The sequence below is a fragment of the Salvia miltiorrhiza genome, chromosome 5 (assembly GCF_028751815.1).
Source record: "Salvia miltiorrhiza cultivar Shanhuang (shh) chromosome 5, IMPLAD_Smil_shh, whole genome shotgun sequence".
Lineage (NCBI taxonomy): Eukaryota > Viridiplantae > Streptophyta > Magnoliopsida > Lamiales > Lamiaceae > Salvia > Salvia miltiorrhiza.
In genome coordinates, this window is record NC_080391.1 from 21,391,404 (window position 1) to 21,414,643 (window position 23,240).

The 23,240-nt window shown below is 35.4% G+C and overlaps 2 protein-coding genes and 1 long non-coding RNA gene across 3 annotated transcripts; all 3 read right to left on the reverse strand.

Annotated features, from left to right (window-relative positions):
• Nucleotides 1-5,612: 5,612 nt before the first annotated feature.
• Nucleotides 5,613-9,140, reverse strand: LOC130986688 (uncharacterized). Its single transcript, XR_009089342.1, has 3 exons — nt 8,892-9,140; nt 6,973-7,039; nt 5,613-6,370 (listed from the first exon to the last, which is right to left on the reverse strand). It is a non-coding gene; the product is annotated as an uncharacterized LOC130986688 (long non-coding RNA).
• A 4,898-nt stretch (nt 9,141-14,038) lies between these two features.
• LOC130986689 (probable leucine-rich repeat receptor-like protein kinase At1g35710) lies at nt 14,039-16,250 on the reverse strand. The gene has a single exon (XM_057910159.1). The coding sequence runs from the start codon at nt 16,064-16,066 to the stop codon at nt 14,141-14,143; it is 1,926 nt and encodes a 641-aa protein (XP_057766142.1). The 5' UTR covers nt 16,067-16,250; the 3' UTR covers nt 14,039-14,140.
• Nucleotides 16,251-16,468: 218 nt separating this feature from the next.
• On the reverse strand, nt 16,469-17,005 carry LOC131025644 (ABC transporter G family member 25-like). Its single transcript, XM_057955444.1, has one exon. It carries the CDS (start codon nt 17,003-17,005, stop codon nt 16,469-16,471), a length of 537 nt encoding a protein of 178 aa, XP_057811427.1.
• Between the last annotated feature and the right edge of the window lie 6,235 nt (nt 17,006-23,240).

Sequence of the window (23,240 nt, forward strand, 5' to 3'; positions counted from 1 at the left end):
ACCCTACTTACTCAAACTTAAGCAATTAAACACGTCATCAAAAGCCCGGGTATTACATACCTTCCCCCTTAAAATAAATTTCGTCCCGAAATTTGTACCTCTTGTAAATGTATCGGGTACTTCTCTCACATCTTATCCTCAAGCTCTCTTTCCACTTCTTTCTTAACTATCATATCTCCATTGGACCTTATCCAATGCAATCGACTTATTACTCAATTGCCGAATTTTATGATCTAACATCATCTGAGGTCTCTCTTCATAACTCAATTGCCGAAAATATATATCCTCTCAATTGTGACACGTGAAACACGTTATGCACATTTCCAAAGCTAGGTGACAAAACCAACCTATACGCTATTGGACCTATCTTTTGCAATATCTCGTAAGGACTTATAACTCTGGGTCTAAGCTGTCCTTTAACTCCAAATCTATTCATCCCCTTTGAGGGTGAAACCTTCAAGAAAACTTTGTCTCCTATCTCGAAACTTTGTCTCACGTCTTATATGCAAACTCAATTAGTGGCAACACATTCTCCCGATTTACTCCTCTATCAAGGATAGTAGTTCTTATCATATCTTCTATCGTCTGCTATGCTAAAATTCATCCTTGTACCCAACTCTTTCTGTAACTCATCCAAAAACGTGATGTAATTTTTTTTTTTTTTTTTTGAGGTGATCTACACTGGTACTCAATGCAATCTTATAATGTCACGAACATACAATTGTGCTAACTTATCTGGTCCATACGCGATTAGGATCGGTATGAAATGTGCATATTTTGTTAGTCGATCTACAATCACCCAAATTGCTGTATTTCCTCTTTGACTTTTCGGTAAAGCTATCACAAAATCCATCGCTATGTGATCCCATTTCCACTCGGGAATCTCCAACGGTTTTAACTTCCCATAGGGTCGTTGGTGTAATGCTTTCACTTGCTGACAAGCTAAGCATCGCTCTACAAACGAAGCTATGTCTCATTTCATTCCGTCCCACAAAAATCTATTTTTCACAACCTGATACATCTTTGTGCCTCCTGGGTGGGCGGTGTAAGGCGTGTTATGAGTCTCACTCATGATCGTATTCTTAAGTTCATCATCGCGGGGAATGCATATTCTCCCCTCAAATAAAATAGCATTGTCTGATGCTTTTTTTTGGTAACTCTTGAGATCTCATGCTCTTATCCTTTCTCGTAACTTGTTCATTGTCTCATCTTTCCTTGTGCTTCAATCACCATTTTCCTCAAACTAGGCATCGTCGCAACAATACTCGCTATCGTCCCTGGTGGTTTTATCATCTCTATCCTCATCTTGTCAAAGTCCTTTATAAGCTCATTCTCTCTCGTGAGAAGACATCCAAACTTTGACGAGACCTTCCGGCTCAATGTATCGGCTACTACATTGGCCTTGCCAGGGTGATAATTAATGTTGCAGTCAACATCATTTACTAATTCGAGCCATCTCCTTTGCCTCATGTTAATATCCTTCTGCTCGAAAAAATATTTCAAACTTTTGTGGTCCGTGAAAATCTCACATCTAACTCCGTAGAGATGATGTCTCCAAATTTTCAGGGCATGCACAACGGCTGCAAGCTCTAAATCATGCGTTGGATAATTTATCTCGTGGAGTCTAAGTTATCGTTATGCATAGACTGTAACTCTTCCTTCTTGCATCAAAACACATCCTAGCCCATTCTCTAACGCATCTGTGTAGATGGTATACTCTTTATCTATTTTCGGGACTAGCGGCACTGGTGCTGTAGTAAATTTCCTTTAAGCTCTTAAAAACTCTCTTCACACTCCTTTTTCCAATTGTTCTTAGCTTCTTTTCTCGGTCTTGCTATCATGGAAAATCCTTCAATAAACCTCTGATAGTATCCTGCTAAGCCTAAAAAGCTGCGAATCTCGTTAGGCGTAGTTGGTGATCTCCACTCATGTACAGCTTGTACCTTGGCGGGGTCAACTTTAATTCCTTCGGATGATACAATATGTCCTAGAAAAGTTACTTCGTTCAACCAAAACTCGCACTTGGTGAATTTGGCAAAAACTTCTCAACTCTTAGCGTTTCCAACATCGTTCTCAAATGTTTTGGCGCTCCTGCTCATTCTTCGAATAGATGGGAATATCATCTATGAAAACTAGGACAAATTTATCCAGTTATTGATGAAAACTTGATTCATGTGATCCATGAAAACTACTGGTGCTTTTGTCAAACCGAATGGCATAACTACGAACTCATAGTGCTCATACCTCATTTGAAAAGCTTGTCTTAGGTGTATCCTTCTGTCAAAATTTGAACTGGTGGTAATATGATCTCAAGTCAACTTTCAAGAAAAACTCGCTCCTCGTAATTGATCAAACAAGTCATCTATCCTCGGCAAAGGATATTTGTTCTTGAGTGTCAATTTATTCAGATCTCGATAATCTATGCACATTCTCAACGTGCCATCCTTCTTTTTGACAAAAATGACTGGTGCTTCCCACGGGGATACACTAGGTCTAATAAAACCTAACTCGAGCAATTCTTGTAGCTGAATCTTCAGCTCTTGTAGCTCCTTAGGCGCCATTCTATAGGGTGCCTTCGACACTAGTGCTGATCCAGGTTCTAGATCGATAGTGAACTCCAACTGTCTTGTTGGTGGCAATCCTGGTAAAACCTCGGAAAATACATCTCTATATTCCCTTATCACTGCTACATCCTCAAAGTTTATTTTTTACTTGATTATCCTTCATCATTCAAGTAAACTAGATAAGCTTGTGCTCCTTTCTTCTTTACCAATTTCGACGCCTGAAGTGCCGAAATGATTGGAATTCTCTTCTTTCTATCAATGTCGTGAAAACATGTCTGTTCCTTCCCAGGTGGTTGGAAAGTTATCTGTCTCTTCTTACAATCAATCGGCCAAAGTTCTTTGCTAACCATTCCATCCTTAGAATAATGTCTACGTTCCACATATGCATTAAGTGCAAGGTTCTTGCTTTCATCTTTAGTGATCCTAACTCAAGCTCTAAGTTAGAAATCATGTGAGAAACTGTAGTAGCTCTTCCTACAGGAGTGATTACTCTCAACTCGGGACTAGCTTGTTTTGGTTCGAGTTTGAAGGTAACATGCTTCAACCAATTAAAGAATGCGAGGCTCCTGTATTAAACAGGATTCTAACTGATGCATCCAATAACTTGCCCAATACTACCTTAAAGTTCTGCCTTAAACCGGCACATAAAACTCAGACATCTCATCATCAGTATCCATCTTCTGATGAGCAAATCGTGATAGCTCACAGAATTCTCGGTTATACTCTACAACCGATTTCTTTCCTTGCATCAAACTTCGATAGTCAGCCTCTTGCTGCTTACTGTACTCCTTGGTACATATTTCTCAAGAGTAGCCTTGAATTGTTCTCAGGTGTAGTTTACCAGTTGCTCGGGTGTTAAAGTCCTCTGACGTGCCTCTCACTAGTCTTATACATCAAAAAAAAAAAAATCTACTAGGATAACTCAAAAGTTGTAAGGGTTCAACCCTAGAACGACATCAAAACAAATTGTTCAAGAGACTCAAATGAATGACCAGAGGGTGGAATGAAGTAACTACCAGGTCGAACAAAAATGACCTAGAGTAAGAACCCATCTGGCTTTTCAACCGAAAGTTGAAACACATGGGTTTATAAACCCAAAACACGTCTACTGAGATTTGGATCATGCGAACTGGCCAGGTCCAACATAATCACTCCCCAGTCACACGGGATATACTATCCCGAATTTGGAAATTCTGTGTCTTCTAAACCCTCAACATACTATACATAACAAAACTTAAGTTCACACCAGCAAGCTAAAAGCTTAAACTCAGGGTCCTATGTTCTAGACTCTTGTTTCGAAAGTTCAATATTTTTTTACTCTCCTCTCATGTTGCGGTGGTGGTGGCGGAGTATTATCCCGCCTATCCTTCACCTCACACTCTTGATGACATCTTTGAGGCATTTTTGAAATCACAAAAGGAAAACTCAACTCGACCAACGCTCTAAGCATCCTCAAAACTCAAGTTCAATTTACTAACTCAACTTTAAGGAAAACCCTCACGGTCGCCTTAACATTCATCTGTAAGGCAATAAGCACTCACGAAATGCTAACAAAAAGACCACTCTGGTCAACCTAATATGTCCATCAGTAGAATGCCTCTTTTTAGAGGGCTTACATAAAGGGGTTATTTAAACCCTACAAAAACCATAGTATCTATCGTAATGTCCCTTCTAAACCAACACCATTAATAGTACTATGTCTCGGTCTGAACCTCTTACGGTAATTGCTACCAGTTAACTCATCTAGTTGCTACTTTAGCACACTAGGAACATCCATCTATTTAACATCAGTAGGGTACTATATTCGCATGCTTATCTATCATCATGTCAAAATCTCAAGTACCAGTATCTCCTAAGTAAGTTATATACATCGCAATGTAATTGCAACTAATCAAAAACGAGGGTGTACCGCGCATACTCTCAAGATCATCCTTAGCTCTAGCCTACATCGACTTCTCTTCTCATCCTCATCAACTCTAGCCCTCCTCGGCTACTTCTCGTCCTCATTATCGTTTATCATTTTATCATCTTTGGTAACTGATACTCAAGGATCGACTCGATATCTACTACACTCTTCTAGAGTCCCTGGTAGAAAACAGGCATCCGGTTAGTAGATCCGCATAGAAAATCTGGGTATCTGTAACAAATCCCATCTCCTGTGGGTCCAATGCTCAAGACGACATGTCCCATCATATTGAGTGGCTTTCTTCCTTGCTCAATCCTACCACTCGATTGGTAGCACGGGGACTAGGTGCACGATGCCATCCAGTCTAGTAACAACCATAAGGCTTTTATCCTTTCATAGTCTATGAACATGTGTTTGAAAATCTGCTAGGGTATCTCTGTACCACATACTGTACGCCTCGTCCTCATATCCGATCTTTCCTGAGTTCGATCTCACAACAGTCCACTTTCGTGCAGTGCCAACAGTCCTGGCCAACCTATAAGGAGAACTTAAAGGTGACTCTAGGAACTAACTCTACTTGGCTCCAGCAACAGAAATAAACAAAACATAACTTAGCAAAACTCCTATTAAGTAGTACTGTTATCTTAAAACTCAAGCTCAAAACATCTAAATTCTCATCTCGTCCCATCTTTACTCAGTAGAGAATCTCTCTAAACAATGATATTAGATCCCTTAATCTAAATCATCGTGACTCAGTAAGACAACTCAACAATTCTTTCTCAAAGCCATCTCCAAAGACTATGGCTCATGATACCTCCTCAAGTACCATTAAGGTTGCGTGAGCAAAACTCGCGTCACAAAACAACTCAACATATCATACAATATCTCATTGCAGCATGCTAATAACTCATCATTAATCATGCTATTATACTCAAGCTCATAACTCAAACTCATAACTCAAACCAACAAGTACATAAAGCAATTGCTAATTCTCTCAAGCTTTAGCTCTAAGTTCTCATTTTCATCCTTCTACTTAGTAAAAACAATCTCTCTTAACAATGACATTAGATTCCTTCATCTAAATCATCGTGACTTATCACAACTTCTCAAACAATTCTCATCACAAAACATCTCAAATACATCACATCATAACTCATAATTATGCATCCTCAATCATATAACATCATATGATATAAACGCTCTCATGATTCATCATGTAACATCAACATATGCTCTTACAACATAATAACTCATTATTAATCATGTTGTCATCCTCAAACTCAAACTATGCACCTTTAAAGTGTAAGATCATAACTCATCATATAACCTCAACATCATGCTCTTCAAAATTTAACGTCAAATAAACTTTGAAATTTTACATACCTCGTTGAGCCTGGTGTGATGGTGCGCCGAGCTCACGGTTGTTAATAACTATTAGTCTAGTGACTCATTCTAGACTAAACTCAAGACTTCTAATTCAGAGCTTTCCTTCGCTCTGATACCACTCTGTCACAGCCCGCCCTAACTAGGGATAGTTAGGCCGAGTGATCCACGACTAGGGATGGGGTTAAAGAAGAAGGGGAAGAAAAGGGGCGTCATTTATAGCCGTAAAACTTACTCATCTTAATAAAACTCGTATTTTTTATTCATTAATACTCAATTGAAAACAGTCTATGAAAGACAGCATAAAACTTAATTAATATCATTAATCAAGTTATACATCGTATGAAACCATTCTCTTAAGACTCAAAGTATGACATAACATACTATAACATCAACAACATCTTGCAGCGGAAAGTAGCTAGACATATGTATGAAGACATATTCTAGACAGGTTAACTATTTATTAACAACCCTGGAGACTCCGCTCATTGCAGCACCATCATCACATCAGCTCAACCTGCACATTTAGAAAACATATGCAGGGCTGAGTACAAAAGCACTCAGTGGGCACGTATGCCTAGGTATAAAAATACATGCTTCAAAACTATAAATTGTGATGCCATCATAAACAGTACAGCAAGGGAGTTTTTCGCTAAAAAGGCCCAAGCTTACTAAATTCATTTGTGATTCTTAAAGTTCGTCTGCAGACTAAGTTCTCTTGTAATCTATCATATCTGAAACTGTGTGCCGGAGAGGTGGCCACCTCTCACGGTCACTTGACCGGCCAACCCGCTAGATGACTCACGGTCACTGGTGTACACTAGTCCTGGCAGGATAGCTATCAACTGCTCAAGACCCGAATTCGATTGCATCATTGGCAAAGCCAAAGCAGATAGATATCATACTAAAATTTAAACATTTTATGGCAAGACAATACTTGAAATAACTTTAACTCAAAGATTTTGTCATGAAATAACTTGCTTGAACGTAACATTTAAACTCATTTGATATATATATGAAACTGAAATTAACAGTTAGATCATCTCATGCATTCATTCGTATAAGAGGCCTACGACACGCAGGGGATCTCTATATACGTATAGTAAAAGTAATGCCCACCTCGTTGTGTCTCTGTATCAATGAGTAACGTCACTCTCTCCCTCAAGTCGTTACTTCCCAAAAGGACCTTCATCGTTATGAAGAATTGGTGAGAAGTTATAAAAGAAACCTCGATCAATAATCTAATCTCTTTTATGAAACATTAGTATCTCTAATGTTCATCTCTCTTGATTGTTAATCAATATAACAATTATTATCTCTCGTCATTACTCATTAATTATAACATCCTTATGTTATAATTAGCAGCTCTTCAATTAAAAGAAATATTTAACACATCGAAAAGTCCACTTTCTTAGCAGATCTATTCGCTCTCATCTCGTCTAATTAACCAATTAGAAGTTAAACTATCCATTAGGCATGTATTTGAGTCACGGGTCAACAAGAATTGACTATGCTCAAATCCTGATTTCACTAAAAATTTCGGCATGACCTATTCATATATAATGTCAACCACGAGATTTCAACGCGTGAATCTCACTACGTGAACTCGTCTCTCGACTCAAAACTTAACATCTTGACATCTTTTCAACGCAAACCAAACAATTCAAAATCATCAAAACTCTTTATCAGTAAACTATCATTTATACTCGACACCAATTGTTCGAGTGTCAGATACCAACATTTATGTGCGTTAATCATAACTCTCACAACTCACACCATTTAGTCATATCGTATCATCCATCAAAACAAATATAATCAAGTTGTTTTCTAGAAAGTTTTGCTGTTTTTGTGTCATCTTTAAAAATTCATAACAACCAACTCAATCATCATAAACTCTCATACCAATTGATCTCAAAAACTTCATGAAGTGTAGTTCACTCTAAAAATGGTAGTTAACCAAAAAGGTTAAAGGTTTTTGGAGATATTGCTCTTTTAGTGCAGGCTGTCAAAGATTGACAGTTTCTGCCAATTTTGTTTAGGCCATTAGAAACCAAGGCAAACCTTAATAAAATTCCATCAAATTTAATCATCCAAAACTAAAGGTATCCTTGAAGATTTGGTTAAAATTTCACAAGAGAAAACGTTCATATGATCTGCCAAATAAACAATGAAACTCATACACTTTTACTGTTGGACAAATATGACAGCAGAACAGGGCATTTTTGAAATAATAAACTGCTCTGTTTCAGAGGTCATAAAAATCGAAATCTTATGTTTTTAGAAAAGTATTGAAGTCTAGTTTCGTTTAAAAAAAACGGTGATGCAAAATCCTTCATGGATTAATAGATATAAACGTTTTTGTGAAGTCTACCAATAGTTGACAGATTCTGTCAAGGATTTTTCAAAATATCTTTAAAATAGCAAACATCATCCAAAAGACATGAAATTTTGCAGCAACGAAATACACATATCATAGATAAACATACTAAAATTTCAGAGCCATCAAGCAATGAAAACTCATCGAAACATAAGCTTGAAACTGCTGTAAAATTTTGACAGAATTCCAGTTTTAATTTCGTTCAACAATTATCATCCATAAATTGTAAATCAATTAGCATGCTCATGTGATATCGTAGAACACATATACGCAATAATATTCATTATGCAACGTCTCAAACTTCACGAATTTAAATAATCATACTCTAAAAATTTATACAATTTTCGTGCTTGGAAAAATACGAATTTAATATATATCGATTCTAGCATACCCCTAAGCACAAATATCAAGTCAAAACGATCAAACAAAAATCGAAAGACAAGCTAATATGTGAAAAACGGGGCTGCCCTCATGGGTTTCATAGCTACGGTTCGTTCCGTTCTTACTCCCTTCATTAAACATGCTCAACATTTACCCAAGAACAACATACTAAAATTTCACGACGATCCGACGTCGTTTCAAAATAAAGTCGAGAATCAACGTTTTTCGACGTCGACGAAAATCGAAAAGAAAACCATCAAAACGTAGGTAGAGATCTTACCTACTTAGATACGTGATCGAAAAGATGATCGGCGCTCGTCTCGGTGCTCAAATCGGAGCTCAAAAGCTTGAGCTCAAGCTAAAAATGGTATATGCGTGAATGGTGTGTGTGTTTTAGGTGTTAGTGTGTGTGAGTTGTGTGTGGGCTGAAAATCAACGTGAGTTAAGAGTGTTTGCAAGCCAAAAGCTCTAAGCTAATGTTTTCGTATATTTTCATATATCGATTCGTAAGACCAAGCTCCCTTATTTATAAGCGAAGAAGACAATTCTAAATTGTCTTGTCTTCCTTAGTCAACAATTACGACTAAGGAATTCACACTTGAGTCAACAATTACGACTAAGGAATTCACACTTGAACTGTCTTACTTAGTATTAGAATATATCAAATATATCCTAATCTAGTCCATAATATCTTTCAGTTTTGGTGGGGTAGCCTTAGATATTTAAGATATTAACCCGTTAGTCGTTAAATATCCCGTTTCGTCTCGTTTTAACGACTAATTACCCACATTCTTCGTTACTCACCCTCTTAACTCCTACTCACTTTCATTACACTCGTAATTCTATATAAATATAGAAAACGCAAGCTCGTTCTCGAAATTCTGATAAACGAGCTCGGTTCGTTTATCGAGAAATCCCGATTTACTATTCACTCGTCGTCCAAAAATAAAAACTTTCATCATTGGACTCGTATCGAAAAATTAAGAATATTTCTCGACGACATGCACGTAAGATTTTGAAAGTCGACAAAAAGACGAAATAGTAGTATTTTACTATTCATCGTCAAAAAGTCAAAAATTTCAAAAACGTCTTAACGGACTCAGATCTCACTTCCGAGTTCACCGTTCTCATTCAAATAATTATCTCGAATTATTCAAATACTCAAACTCAATTACGGATATAAAATCACACATCATCCTCACATCATCAAAAGAACATCTCAACATCTTTAAAATATAACAACAAAACTTCATATAACTCCTCATCTCTATACAAAGTAATCAAACAAGGGATCTTATACCCTACTTACTCAAACTTAAGCAATTAAACACGTCATCAAAAGCCCGGGTATTACATTATTTCATTGAGTATAATTATTTCGACATCATTATTTAAAGTATAGTAGTTCATTTTCTTATTATCAGATTGACATCAATACTATATTATGATACATTTTCTTCAAGTATGTGTTATATAGTTTCCCGAGCGATGTCTCATCGTATGATTCATTTTGTTTAAGTAAGATTTTTAATTACACAACATAATTCCATTGAGTAATATATTTATTCATTTATAATATATTTTATGCAATTTTATGTTTTTTAGGCTAAAACATATTCAATTGTTTTGACAAAAATATACATTACTTAAAATATAATATATTATAGGCAATTTTATTTTTGGCAAAACAACTTCAATTGTTTATACAATATAAATATTCCTTCATTTATATAATATTTAATTTTATAATTTTCATCATTTATATTGCCCACATACGTATTCCTTCATTTATAATATATTTAATATTATATATGTCTTCATTTAATTGGCCAACATATATATTCTTTCATTTTTAATAAAATTTCCTTCATTACATATATATCTTATACAATTCAATTTATTTCATTTTGTTTTCAAATTCACTAAATAATTCAACTTTATTTCATTGAATACACTTATTTCGACTTCATTAATCACACAATAGTGATTTATTTAGTTATTGTGATATCTATTACAATACTTTATTATAATATAATCAAATAAAATATATGTTACATATTTTTCCGATCAAAATCCCATCGTATGATTAATTGTTTTAGTTTTTATTTTTATCAACTTCACTAATTTATTTGAATTAATAAATTCAAATTGATGAACGTTGAGTATAATTATTTCTTATAATTATATCGCGTTTAATACTAAAATATAATACATTGTCTTCATATATATGTCATATAGTTATTGACTTCACTAATTTCATTCAATCAATTAGTTCAACATTATTTCATTTAGTATAATTATTTTGACATCATTATTTACACTATAGTAGTTTATTATCTTATTATCACATCGACATCAATACTATATTACAATGCATTATCTTCAATGATATGTTATATACTTTTCCGACCAATATCCCAACGTATTCACAATTTCTTTTTTTCAAGTTCATTAATTTATTTCAATTAATTAAGTAAACTTTATTCGTATTATTCCAATTATTATAATATATTTAATCTAACTATATATTATTTAATTTTTCAATCGATGCCCCATAGTATGATTCATTTTATGTTTATTTCTAACGCATAACTAATGCGTTTGTCACTACCGGACAAGGTGGCAAAGTATTACTCACATATTATTGAGGTCTCAGGTTAAAATCCCGCAAACACACCTTATTCTTTTTATTTCGGTTTTTTTTTAAAAAAAAATCTTCTTCCAAATGTTCTTTTTTTATTATATTTCGTTTTTAAAAAAAATAATCTTCCATATGTTCTTTTTTTTATTAAAAAATAAAAAACAATATATAATGAAAACAAATATAGGATTATTTTGAAGGGAGTCTTTAAAATTAGTAATAATAAAAATAATTAACATAAATTTCGCAACTTTTGCTTTTATTTCGGTTTTTTTTTTTAAAAAAAAACTTTCTTCCAATTTTATTTTTTTTATTATTGTATTTCGTTTTTTTTTTTTTAAATCATCTTCAATATGTTATTTTTAAAAAAATATTCGAATAAAATATATAAATCAAAACAAATTTAGAATTATTTTGAAAGGAATCTCTAAATTAGTAAAAATAAAAAAATTAACATAACATTCGCAAAATAAATTATATTTGGAAATAATCTAGGATTATTTTAGGAGAATATCTAAATTATTGGAATCAAATATAGGATTAATCTTTGGAGAATGAAAATCTCTAAATTAGTGGAATAAAATCTAGGATTATTTTAGTATAATCTCCAAATATGTGGAAACAAATTAATAAAACATAATTTTGAAAAAAAAAACAATTTACTCTTAACACAACTAAAATATTAATTTAAAAAAAAATCGAAAAAAAAATGTAATTTCGAAAAATAAATATTAATAATAATAAAAATATCTGGAAACAAATCTATGATTATTTTTAAGAGAATCCCTAAATATTTGGAAAAAAATTAATAAAACATAATTTTGGAAAAAAAAAATAATTTACTCTTAAAACAACTAAAATATTAATTTCGGAAAAAAATAAATTTCGAAAAAATATTTAATTTCGAAAAACAAATAATAATAATAATAAAAATCTGGAAACAAATTAATAAAACATAATTTTGGAAAAAAAACAAATTTACTCTTAAAACAATTAAAATATCAATTTCAGAAAAAAATATATTTCGAAAAAAATATTTATTTCGAAAAATAAATAATAATAATAAAAAAATCTGGAAACAAATTAGTAAAACATAATTTTGGTAAAAAATAAAAATTTACTCTTAAAACAACTAAAATATTAATTTCGAAAAAAATATAAATTTTAAAAGTAGTTGAGAAATTTAAGGAAAGAATATTTTAAAAGAAAAATAAAAAAACGATAAAAAAAAGAATAAAACAATTTTAAAATAAAAAATATTTTTTCAAAAAAAAAATGGCAATAAAAAAAACGAAATTTACAGAAAATAAAAATTTAAATAAAATATATTTAGGAAAAGATTAAAAGTAGTTGAGAAATTTAAGGAAAGAATGTTTTAAAAGAAAAATAAAAAAATGATAAAAAAAAATAAAAAAAACAATTTAAAAATAAAAAATATTTTTCGAAAAAAAATGGCAATAAAAAAAACGAAATTTACAGAAAATAAAAATGTAAATAAAATATATTTAGGAAAAGATTAAAAGTAGTTGAGAAATTTATGGAAAGGATATTTTAGTAAAACCATAAATTAGCAAAAAACCGGCTCAATCAAAAAACCTTAAAAAAACCGGTTTTTCATGCAGTGTCCGGACACTGCAGTGTCCGAAAATCACTACTCTAAGACTAATCTTAAAAAATAAACGATGCTTAATAGTAAGACATATATCTCGATGAGTCACTCTAAATTCCTAAATTTGGAGTTAATTTTGCATTTGAATTTATTTTATACAAACATTTAATTACGCATTAAGTGCGTACAAGAAAGTAAGAAGCAAAATACATGGCGATATATATACTTCAACGAATTGAATTAATTGATGAGATGGGCTTTTGGATTGGCTACTTTTAAAGCCTTCTAATGTACTAACATTAGTACTAGTCCAAAGTGCAATTATACTCATAGCTCACTATTTTCTGATCATCATAAATTCATAACCCATGCATATTCAATTAAGATACCTGTATTATTTGATAGACGTTAATTAATCTCATAGGCCTCACTAGTAACATCCTAGCAAATTAGTTACATATTATAGCTCCACTCTCGATCACATGATTTAAAATTTTAATTGATTGTTTGAATTCACCAAGGCACATTAATTCCCACTTCTGCAGGCTTATGAACACAAATTCCATAAAATTTTATCATGAAAAAGTATTGTGAATAAAATCACCCAATTCACTTGAAGATATTTAACTTATGCCCAAGCCATTTATTATTTAGACATTCTGACGGATCAGAACAATTTTGCATTTCATATACAAATTGTCTGGATGTGTTTTCGTCGATTTTAAACTCAAATTCGAATATAAAGATCATATGACAGGATTAATCAATAAGAGATTTGTAAAAATGCTATTGGACCAATATATGAGACAATTAATTATACTCTCCTTGTTCTACTCCACATTTCAATTGACGTAAAAACGAAAGACAAACATGAATGTAGTATTTGGTTGCAATTTATCATATGAGAGAATTGGATATAAAAAAAATTCCCTTTAAATTATTATTATAAAAGAAAATTTCACTATTTAAACATTTCTCCTTTACACTCTAAAGAGGGATAATAGAAAAATTATCCTTTATTTTTTTCATAATAAATTTATAATTAAAGTCTAAAGAGAACTCACTCTGAATAGGTAATAACTCGGATAATCCCATAATCGCATCTACGTATTACTTAATTAATAAGTATAGCTAGCATTTACTCTCAAGATTGCAAAAAATAAAAATAAAAATAAAAGAAAGTTAAAAAGAACATCGAAATTATGAAGAACTAAACATCATGGCACATTCAACTATGATCTTCGATCTTTGTGTAGCATCAACAAAATTAGAGACAAACCTAAAACACAGATTTCTTGCATGGCGGAAGTGGAGCTCCACATAAACCAGGATTGTCGGCGAACGACGATGCTGGTATCACGATTTTGTGCGGCGGAATCTTCCCACTCAATCGATTCCTCGAAACATTAAATTCCTCGAGAGTCTCAAGATTCAAGATTCCCGCAGGAATCTCCCCGCTCAAGCCGTTTTCCGACAGCAGCACAGTTTTCAGAAGCTCCGCCTCGCCCAGCTCCGCCGGAATCTCCCCCGACAGACCGTTGCCTTCGAGTTTCAGCACCTGCAGATACCCCAATTTGCCCAAAGATTCCGGAATCTTCCCCCCGAGCGGATTATGAGAGAGAATGAGGGATCCCAGATACCCCATAAGAGGTGAATCTCCGATTCCAGCGTCAATCGGGCCGGAGAAGTTGTTGTGCGAGAGATCGATGGAGTTGAAATGCCCTTGGGCGAAGCCAGAGGCCTTGGAGAACACCGGCGTCATCTTCCCCGACAGCATGTTGGAGTGAAGATCAAGATCGGATAGCAGAGAGAGATTCTGGAATTGGTGAGGGATTGAGGAATGGAATCTGTTGTTGGATAGATTGAGAAACGAGAGGCTCGTCATGTTTCCGATCCAGCCGGGCAGTTTTCCGGTCAGGGAGTTGCCGGATAGGTCGAGCGTGGAGAGTGATGACGACGACAGCCACCCGGGCAGCTGGCCCACGAGGCCCGTCTGCCTGAGGCGGAGGCGGAAGAGTGGCAGCTGCTGCAGCCATGGAGGGATGCTGCGGAGAGACAGAGGGTTGGAGGAGAGGTCCAACTCTTGCAGGTTGGGGATGGCAGCCAGCTGCGGCGGAATGGGGCCGGAAAGCCCGTTTTTCGACAGGTCTAGGGTAAGTAAATTCTTCAGTTTGGATATGGTTGGTGGGATTGTTCCGGTGAGTTTGTTGTTAGAGAGGTATAAGGCGTCGAGGGTGATGACGTTGCCAATGGTGGAAGGAATGTTGCCGCTGAGATTGTTGTTTTCAAAGATGAGGCTTCGGGCCCTCTGTAGGTTGCCGATGGAAGGCGGGATGGGACCGGAAAGCCCGTTTTGGGATAAGACTAGGAATGTGAGGGATTTGAGGTTTCCGATGGATGGAGGGATGGTGCCGGTGAGATGGTTGTTGCTGAGATCCAATTCGATGAGATTGGATAGAAGGCCTATAGAGTTTGGTATGGGCCCGGATAGGCGGTTTTTGGATAAGTCGAGGCGGAGGAGGTTGTGGAGGCTGCCTACGGAATGAGGTAGGGTTCCGCTGAAAGCGTTGTCGTGGAGATCCAGGTATCTTAGCTCCACCAGCCCGCCTATGGAGGCTGGTATCCATCCAGACAAGAAGTTCTCCGCGAGCCAGAGTTGGGAGAGCGATGTCATTTTCTTGAAAAGATATGTAGGGACAGGGCCCGTGAGATGGTTGTCGCTTAGAGCCAGGCTTTCTAACTCACTCAGCCGCTGGAATGAGGCCGGGATGGGGCCTTCCAGAGAGTTGGAATCCAGAAACATTTGGCGCAACTTTGTAAGCTTGCCTAATTCAGGCGGGATGTGGCCTTTCAAGCTCTTGAGACTGCCGAGATTGAGAAGTTGAAGGGAAGAGAGGTTCCCGAGAAACGGGGACAGTGTCCCCGTCATAGAGGTGTCCACGGGCGAATCAGAGTCTGAGAAAAGCCCGGGACGGCTCAAGTTGAGGACCCGGCGCGAAGAAGGATGGCAGGCGATGCCCTCCCAAGCAGAGCAACAATCTTTGGAAGGAATCCAAGAGTGGAGCAATCTGGAAGGATCAGAAGTGATTCTGCTCTTGAAATCGAGGAGGGCCTCTTTATCCGTAGGGTGGCAGCCCCGGGATTGCCACAAAATGGAGTGGAAGAGGAGGAGAAGAAGGACCTCTTTGCTTCCATGCTTCTCCATTCACAATTTCAATACGGAAATTTCAGCTTTTTGCTTTGCACTTTTGTTTTTGTCACCTTCTTGTGACTATGTTAGTTAAGGTGAAGAATATTTTTCCAACATCTTCAACTATAAATATATAGGTAATTTTGATTTTGCAATTTGTCTTTTCTGGGAACGTATTCCTTTTGTGAGTAAGGGCAAACACATGGAGTAGTAATTTTTATATGATAGTATAAATTATGTCCTGCGCGCAATGAAATTTTGGTAATTAGTTAATATATTAATTAATTTAGGGTTACGTATCAAATAAGCCCTTAACGTGGAAACCCTTATTACATTGCTGATTCTATGGCAAAAGGGTATCAAATAAACCCCTATCGTAATTAATTTTGAACAATTAAACCCCCGACTTAACGACCGTTAACTTTCTTTTATTTTTTTAACGAGCAAATTGTCGAACATCTGGTAGACACGGCTGGACGGCTGGTGCACCGACATCACCACCGTTTTCCCCCTCGCCGCGAGGCCCCCCAGCGTCGCCATGAGGCGGTAGGCCGCCGTGGCGTCGAGCCCCGACGTCGGCTCGTCGAGGACCAGCAGGCTGGGGTCCACCAGCATCTCGTGCGCGATGCTCACCCGCTTCCACTCGCCGCCGGAGACACCGTGCACGAAGCTGTTCCCAATGATTGTGTCCGCGCACCGCCCCGGCCCCAGCTCAGCGGTCGCCGCCTCCCCTTCCCCTCTAGTTTCGACCTCCGGCAACAAGAGCAAAAGTCGTCGAAGCTCTCCTTCTCTCTTCCCGACTTTCTCTCCTACCTCTCCTAACAGATCGAAACAGGGGATTAAGGCCGAAAATAGCCGGTAACCTCGCCGGAAATCGCGTGGCTGGGCCTCCCATTCGCCTCCAGTTTTGACCTCTGGTGGACCCCAGCCTGTTGGTCCTTGACTAGCCGACATCGGGGCTCGACGCCACGGTGGCCTATCACCTCATGGCGGCGAGGGGGAAGACGGTGGTGATGTTGGTGCACCAGCCGTCCAGCCGCGCCTACCAAATGTTCGACGATTTGCTCGTTAAAAAAATAAAAAATAAATAAAAGAAAGTTAACGGTGTTAACTCTCCGTTAAGTCGGGGGCTTAATTGTTCAAAATTAATTACGATAGGGGTTTATTTGATACCTCTTTGCCATAGGGTCGGCAATATAATAAGGGTTTCCACGTTAAGGGCTTATTTGATACTTAGGGCCTGTTTGATATTGGTTTATATCCAGGATAAGTTAAGTTAATACAGATTTGTGTAGTGTTTGGTATTATGTTATATTAATACGGTCAACTCCAACTTTATCCCACCTCTCTGTATTATTTTGTGGGAATAACCAACATTAATAATACTACCTCCCCAATAGGATTAACTTAAACCAGGATATTCTGTATTTAGCCATGATAGCAAACACCAACTCAGTATTAATAATATGTCATTATCCACGCTAAATATCCTGGTTACAAATTATCCTACATAATCCTTTACTGAAAATCAAACATGCCCTTAACCCGTTAATTTATAGTAGGAATATGAAATTAATTATGGTACTTTCACTTATTATCAAATTAATGATTCATATAACTAAGATTTGTAATGGGATACAAAATTCTAAAGATCTAATGCATATTAAATCATTACTTTTAAATTTCGTATTTTAAAGTAAATTATATTTATATTAAAATATCATATGTATATAATACACTTATCACTCCTTCAGAACCGATCACCTACCCACCGTTGGCAAGCATAACGTGCCCACCATTGATGTGGCAATTTTAATTAGGAAAGATAATTAATAAATTTTACTCTAATTAACATTATCTTACTATAATTACAATTATCGCATCATGGTGGGCACGTTATGCATGCCCACAGTGGGTAGGTGATCGATTCTGATCACTCCTTATCTAAAGACATAATTAAAACATGTATGTAGCTTCGATCACAAGTTACCATTACAAGTATTAAAAAAGTTCACTTTTAAGTCTAAAAAGTTGGTTGTTGATAAGAATTAATTATTTTGTATTTTTTTATTGTACGCAGAAAATAATCTTGCCTCATATATTCTAGAAATGCCAATTCAGTTTTTTTTTTTAGTAATTTTATAATTATATACTACTATTTAATTAATTTTAATCATTTATTTATTATCTTACAATGTTACCCCTATATGTAATCTCTTTCCTTAATAACTAATGATTATTTCTTTATATATATATATATATATATATATATATATATATATATATATATATTAAACTAATTATATTATGTTTGACTAAATTTGTTATTAATATGATTGATTGATTTATTTTTGGATCGGATATGTTGACTACATAATTAAAACAGAAAACATGCACAAATTTAAATAGGCGTTCCTGATGTCTCAAACTCAAAGCATCGGTTCTAATCTATTTTGAGATTTTCAATTGGTTTGAATAAATCATACGTACATTACGGTTCCAATATTTATTTATTTATTTTGAGGGAGGATCAATTCTGTCGTCACATTTATACAAATTCTAAGCATATCAAATTAATACGATGTTATTTCAAAGTAAAAATAAAAATTAATACGATATTTATAATTTGCTATGTTTTTGGTTTTACAATTTCCAAAGTATTTCACATAATATTTAGTAAACTTTCAATTCAAAATTTTTATTGTAAATTGTTTAAATTATACTAAAAATAACTTAATGTATAGTTGTATACCATGTTTGCTATTATTGTTTATCCATGTGTGATATTTAATAATTTTTTTAATTCTAGTTTAATACTAATATATCATATAAAAACATTTTCTTTTTGTAGATATAATACGTAATTTTTAATTATAATTTAAAACTTTCATATAACACCATTCAAGTAAATTAATTAGAGAAGTGCACATAATTTGACATGTATAAAGTTTTATTTTTCCTATTTAAGACTGAGTGTAACAAATAAGTAAGATGACAAAGAGTTAGGTAAATATATGATAGGTGTTATGATCAATTTCTTTTAAACTATGTTTCATTTACAATATTTATATAGATTATATATTTCAATATAATTATTGAATGAAGAATAATTGATAATTAAGGAAGAAATAATATATCCAAAATACTCTAGGGACATTTTAGTCATAAATTTTTTTCATATAATATTAAGGGGGTGTTTACTTTAAAGGATTACTCTTCATAGATAAAAATAGTAAGACTAATCTCTTGTTTAATTACTTTGATGAATTGAAGCTTTGGGATATTCCAAGGCTCTTGATTATATATTTTTATCATTTAAGTTAGTTTTACTTGATTTTTATCCCATTGAAAATGTGGGATGATAAAAATACTCAACCATGCAAAGTAAACGGGGCGTTTGGTTTGAGTGATAAGGCATGATTGATAAAATAATCCACCTTAATCAAGTATTTGGTTTGCATGATTGAACCCGTGATTGATAACCCAGTCTGCATCTAATCACTGAATGAGTGATTGTTTATTGATCACCCCAAGTTGGGTGAATTATTTAATCACCCCTCAAATTAATCATATTAATCTTATTAATCTTATCTATCTCATCCATCAAACCAAAGTATTATGGCAGCTATAATTTTCCTTTTCCAAAAAATTTAGTATAAATGCATTAATTATTTAAACTAAAAAAACTACATTATTTACTCATTTCTTAGCAAAGATAATAAATTCACAGCCCGTCGTGGATCAGCGAAAGACTTACCTTTTTTTTAAAGAAGGAAACTCACTAATGTCGGTAACAATTCTATCTCATAATAATTGCAATTTAATTATAACTAAATTAATAACAGCTATATAATAATCGTTAAACAATTTTCCAAAATAACGAATTCCCACCATACCTTGATTTGCTTATACCAAAATGATGAAATATACTACTCCATAGTCTAATAATAATAATGGCATGGAGTTACAAATCACATGACAAAGTGAGGAGAAATTAAATTCCCATAAATTGCTAGGGTTTGTTTGTAACGCTTTCATAATAGCATGTGAAGTGTTTCAATAGGGTACGCCGATGCATTTTGGGGGGCTTTCGCTCCTCTCTTTAATTTGTTTAATAATTATAACATCAAAACTGGAATTAAACAATCTTAGTTTGGACGTTACTCTAACTATACATGGTTTAATCATTTCTACGCATTTGAGTTTGAGTTACCTTTTACTTCTTTTTTAATGGACGCCAAATTTACCAATTATATTGTGGCTTTGCTTTAATTATAAGGTATCTTCAATAATAACCCCACACTCCTTATTTGCGAGTAATTTTTCCTCTCTCTTTCTCTGTGGCAAACTCTTAAGTATCTTACTTTATTTGCATTGGCCTTTAAACAAGTCAAGTTGCTCGCTAAGTTATTTGAAATTTAAATATAAAAAATGCGCTTTGGAAAAGAAAAAAAAACCAAAAAGTGTGTTCAAATTCATTTAGAAAAGTTCGATAAATAAACAAACTAACTTTAAGATTGGTAGTATTCGGCCCGTTAACTTATAAACAAGTATTTTAAGTAATTCAGCTTAAAAGAAATAATTTATTAGTAAATACAACTTATATGTATCTACTAAATTTAATATTAATTGTATTAAATCTCAAATTAACGTTGTTTGTTATAAGAAAATAATTAATTTTCAAAAGAAAATAACCAATATTTTGAATATAAATATAAATTTAAAAAGTTCGTATAGACCTGATTAAGTTTATGAGCCTTAAAGTATTTGGTACAAAGTTCGTGATTCAACTCGATACTAAACAAATCAAACTTGAGCACACCACTATTTAATTCGGCTCTATTCGATTAGTAAAATATACATATATTAAGTTTGTAATATATTTTAAAAAATTCCTAAGTAAATACCAGAATATAAGGAACAGATGCATCATGGTACAAACAGGGGCACACCTGGAATGGGAGGGGGGTTTAGCCCCTCATAAATATTTTTTAAAAAAACTAGGCTGTAATTAACTAAATTTTGATGGAATATCACTTTATATGTATAATTTATAAGTACAAATCATACAAATAATTTTATACTTGAATAGGGTTTTGCCTTTAAAATCGTTGATCGTGATGGAGCATGATGATGAGGCTAGTGTGGGGGATGAATCCAACAATTACGGATAAGGACGTCGGGGTCGTCCGATACGATGGGCACTAGCAACCTGAAACACGAACAACGTTAGAGCCCTTCTTGGAGCACCGGTGGGGGTGTCGATGGAAGGGCCTCCGACGCTCAAGTTAGTAAACAATATTAATAAAAATCGTATTGAAAGCAATTGAAAGTAAATGAAAGATTAAATCGGGTCGATCTGGTCGACGGAGTTGAAGGCGATTGAGCAATGAGCGAGGGTCGTTGGGTCGTCTCGGTTGATCTGATCACCGGAAAACCTAAGGCTGAGAGCGTGGAGGCAGAATAGTGCGTGAGGGGAGAGAAGAGCGAGAGAACGTGTTGGAGTGCGAATGATTGTGTGTCCCTCGAATGACCTAGTTGATTATTATTTATACCGTGATCACTTGACGGCTAGGGTTTTGCTGGCACGTCCCCTTAAACCCTGGTCGTTCCGATATTTGGGGGATCGTATTCCTGACTTCGTTCCTTTCTTTCTCCCCAAGTCGCTGCCCTTCTAGGGTTTGGGTCGATGGGCCTTGATGACCTAAAGTACCGGGTTGGGCTGAATTAATTGAAATTAATTCAGTTTTTCAGATTGGGCCTAACATTTTGGGCCGTGAATATTTGCTCGAATGGGCTATACGAAATTTGTCCACTACAGTTTGTCCCCTACTCTCTATTTTGATATTTTATCAAATGGAGAGTATAAGTACTTAATATGAGAAGTGACAAAATAATTAAATTTCCTGTCTAGAGATTTTATCAAGTAAAATTTTTTAATGTGGAATTATTCGAGCTTATACTGTCGAGGTAATCTATAACTCGGGGGAGAGAAAGTGTTGAGCTAAAATTATTTATTGGCTCATAGCCTAAAGTCATTAGGCTGAATTTCTTCATGGGCCCGAAATTAAGGTTGGGGTACCTCAGCCCATGTAGCTGATCGGCCCTTAGCTGGCCCAAATATCACCCATTTTATGGGATTTAGGGTTTCATGATGAGGGGGCAGCTCAGCCCTAGAGGCGCCGCTTCAGAGGCGGAATCGAAGATGGAGCGTCCCTGAAAGGCGGCTGCCGGTGATGTTTGCTCCGACGTCCCAGGAGCCGACGGCGAGGCTAGATAAACGGACTAGAGGCGACGACGAGCTCTCTTGGAGCCGGCGGCGAAGCCCGATAGGCGGGCTAGAGGCGACGGCGGGCCATGGTGGATTCGGGAGAACTGCGTCGTCGGTTTTAACGGGGCGGCGATGGCGACGGCGGATCTGCTAGAGGCGGACGAGAGAGACGGCTGCGCGAGTCTTGAGAGAAAGAGGATGAACTGAGTTTTCTTTGTTGTAGATCTGGTGAATTTGGCCGGAGATGTGAGGGGCAGCCGGTCCTTTCCCGGCGATTCTTAGGCAATTTCTGCGCGGTCCGATGGAACGAGTGAGAAAGGTGGCGCTGGTGTGAGCAGCGGCGTCGTAGGCTCGCCGGAATCTGGAGATGACGGCGGCGGTTATAGAGTCGGCCGGATCTTATTCTTTCTTCTTCTTCTTTGTTTTTGTTGTGATAGATGATGTAAAAATCGATGTTCTTGATGTTGGCGTCGGTTTGCTGGGATCCAAGGGGGTGGCTGGACGCAGCTGTTCAGTCAAGGATTTTTCTTTTTCTTGTTCGTGTTTTTTCCCTGTAAATTTCCCCAATCTTCAAGTTTTGGAGAAAAATGTGAGTTTAATGCTCGTTAAAGTTGGAATGAGATAAGAAATTTGAAGATTTTTCTTGTAGATGAATGTTTGATGAACGATGTGTTGTTCTTCCATATGCTCATGAACTTGAGAATTTTTGTTGTTGATTTTAGTTTGTTGTCATAGTTGTATCATTTGTGATTATTGCATGGAGATGAAAATGGGGCTGTCTGGTCCACAGGGTGGGTGGATACCCTTTTCTTCTTTATTTTCTGACCTTAGGTAGATATGGGCGAGAATTCTGATAGAGTAAAAAGGGATGAAGGGTAATGAGGTCTTCAAGGTTGTTTAGAATCCTCATGGGGGTCT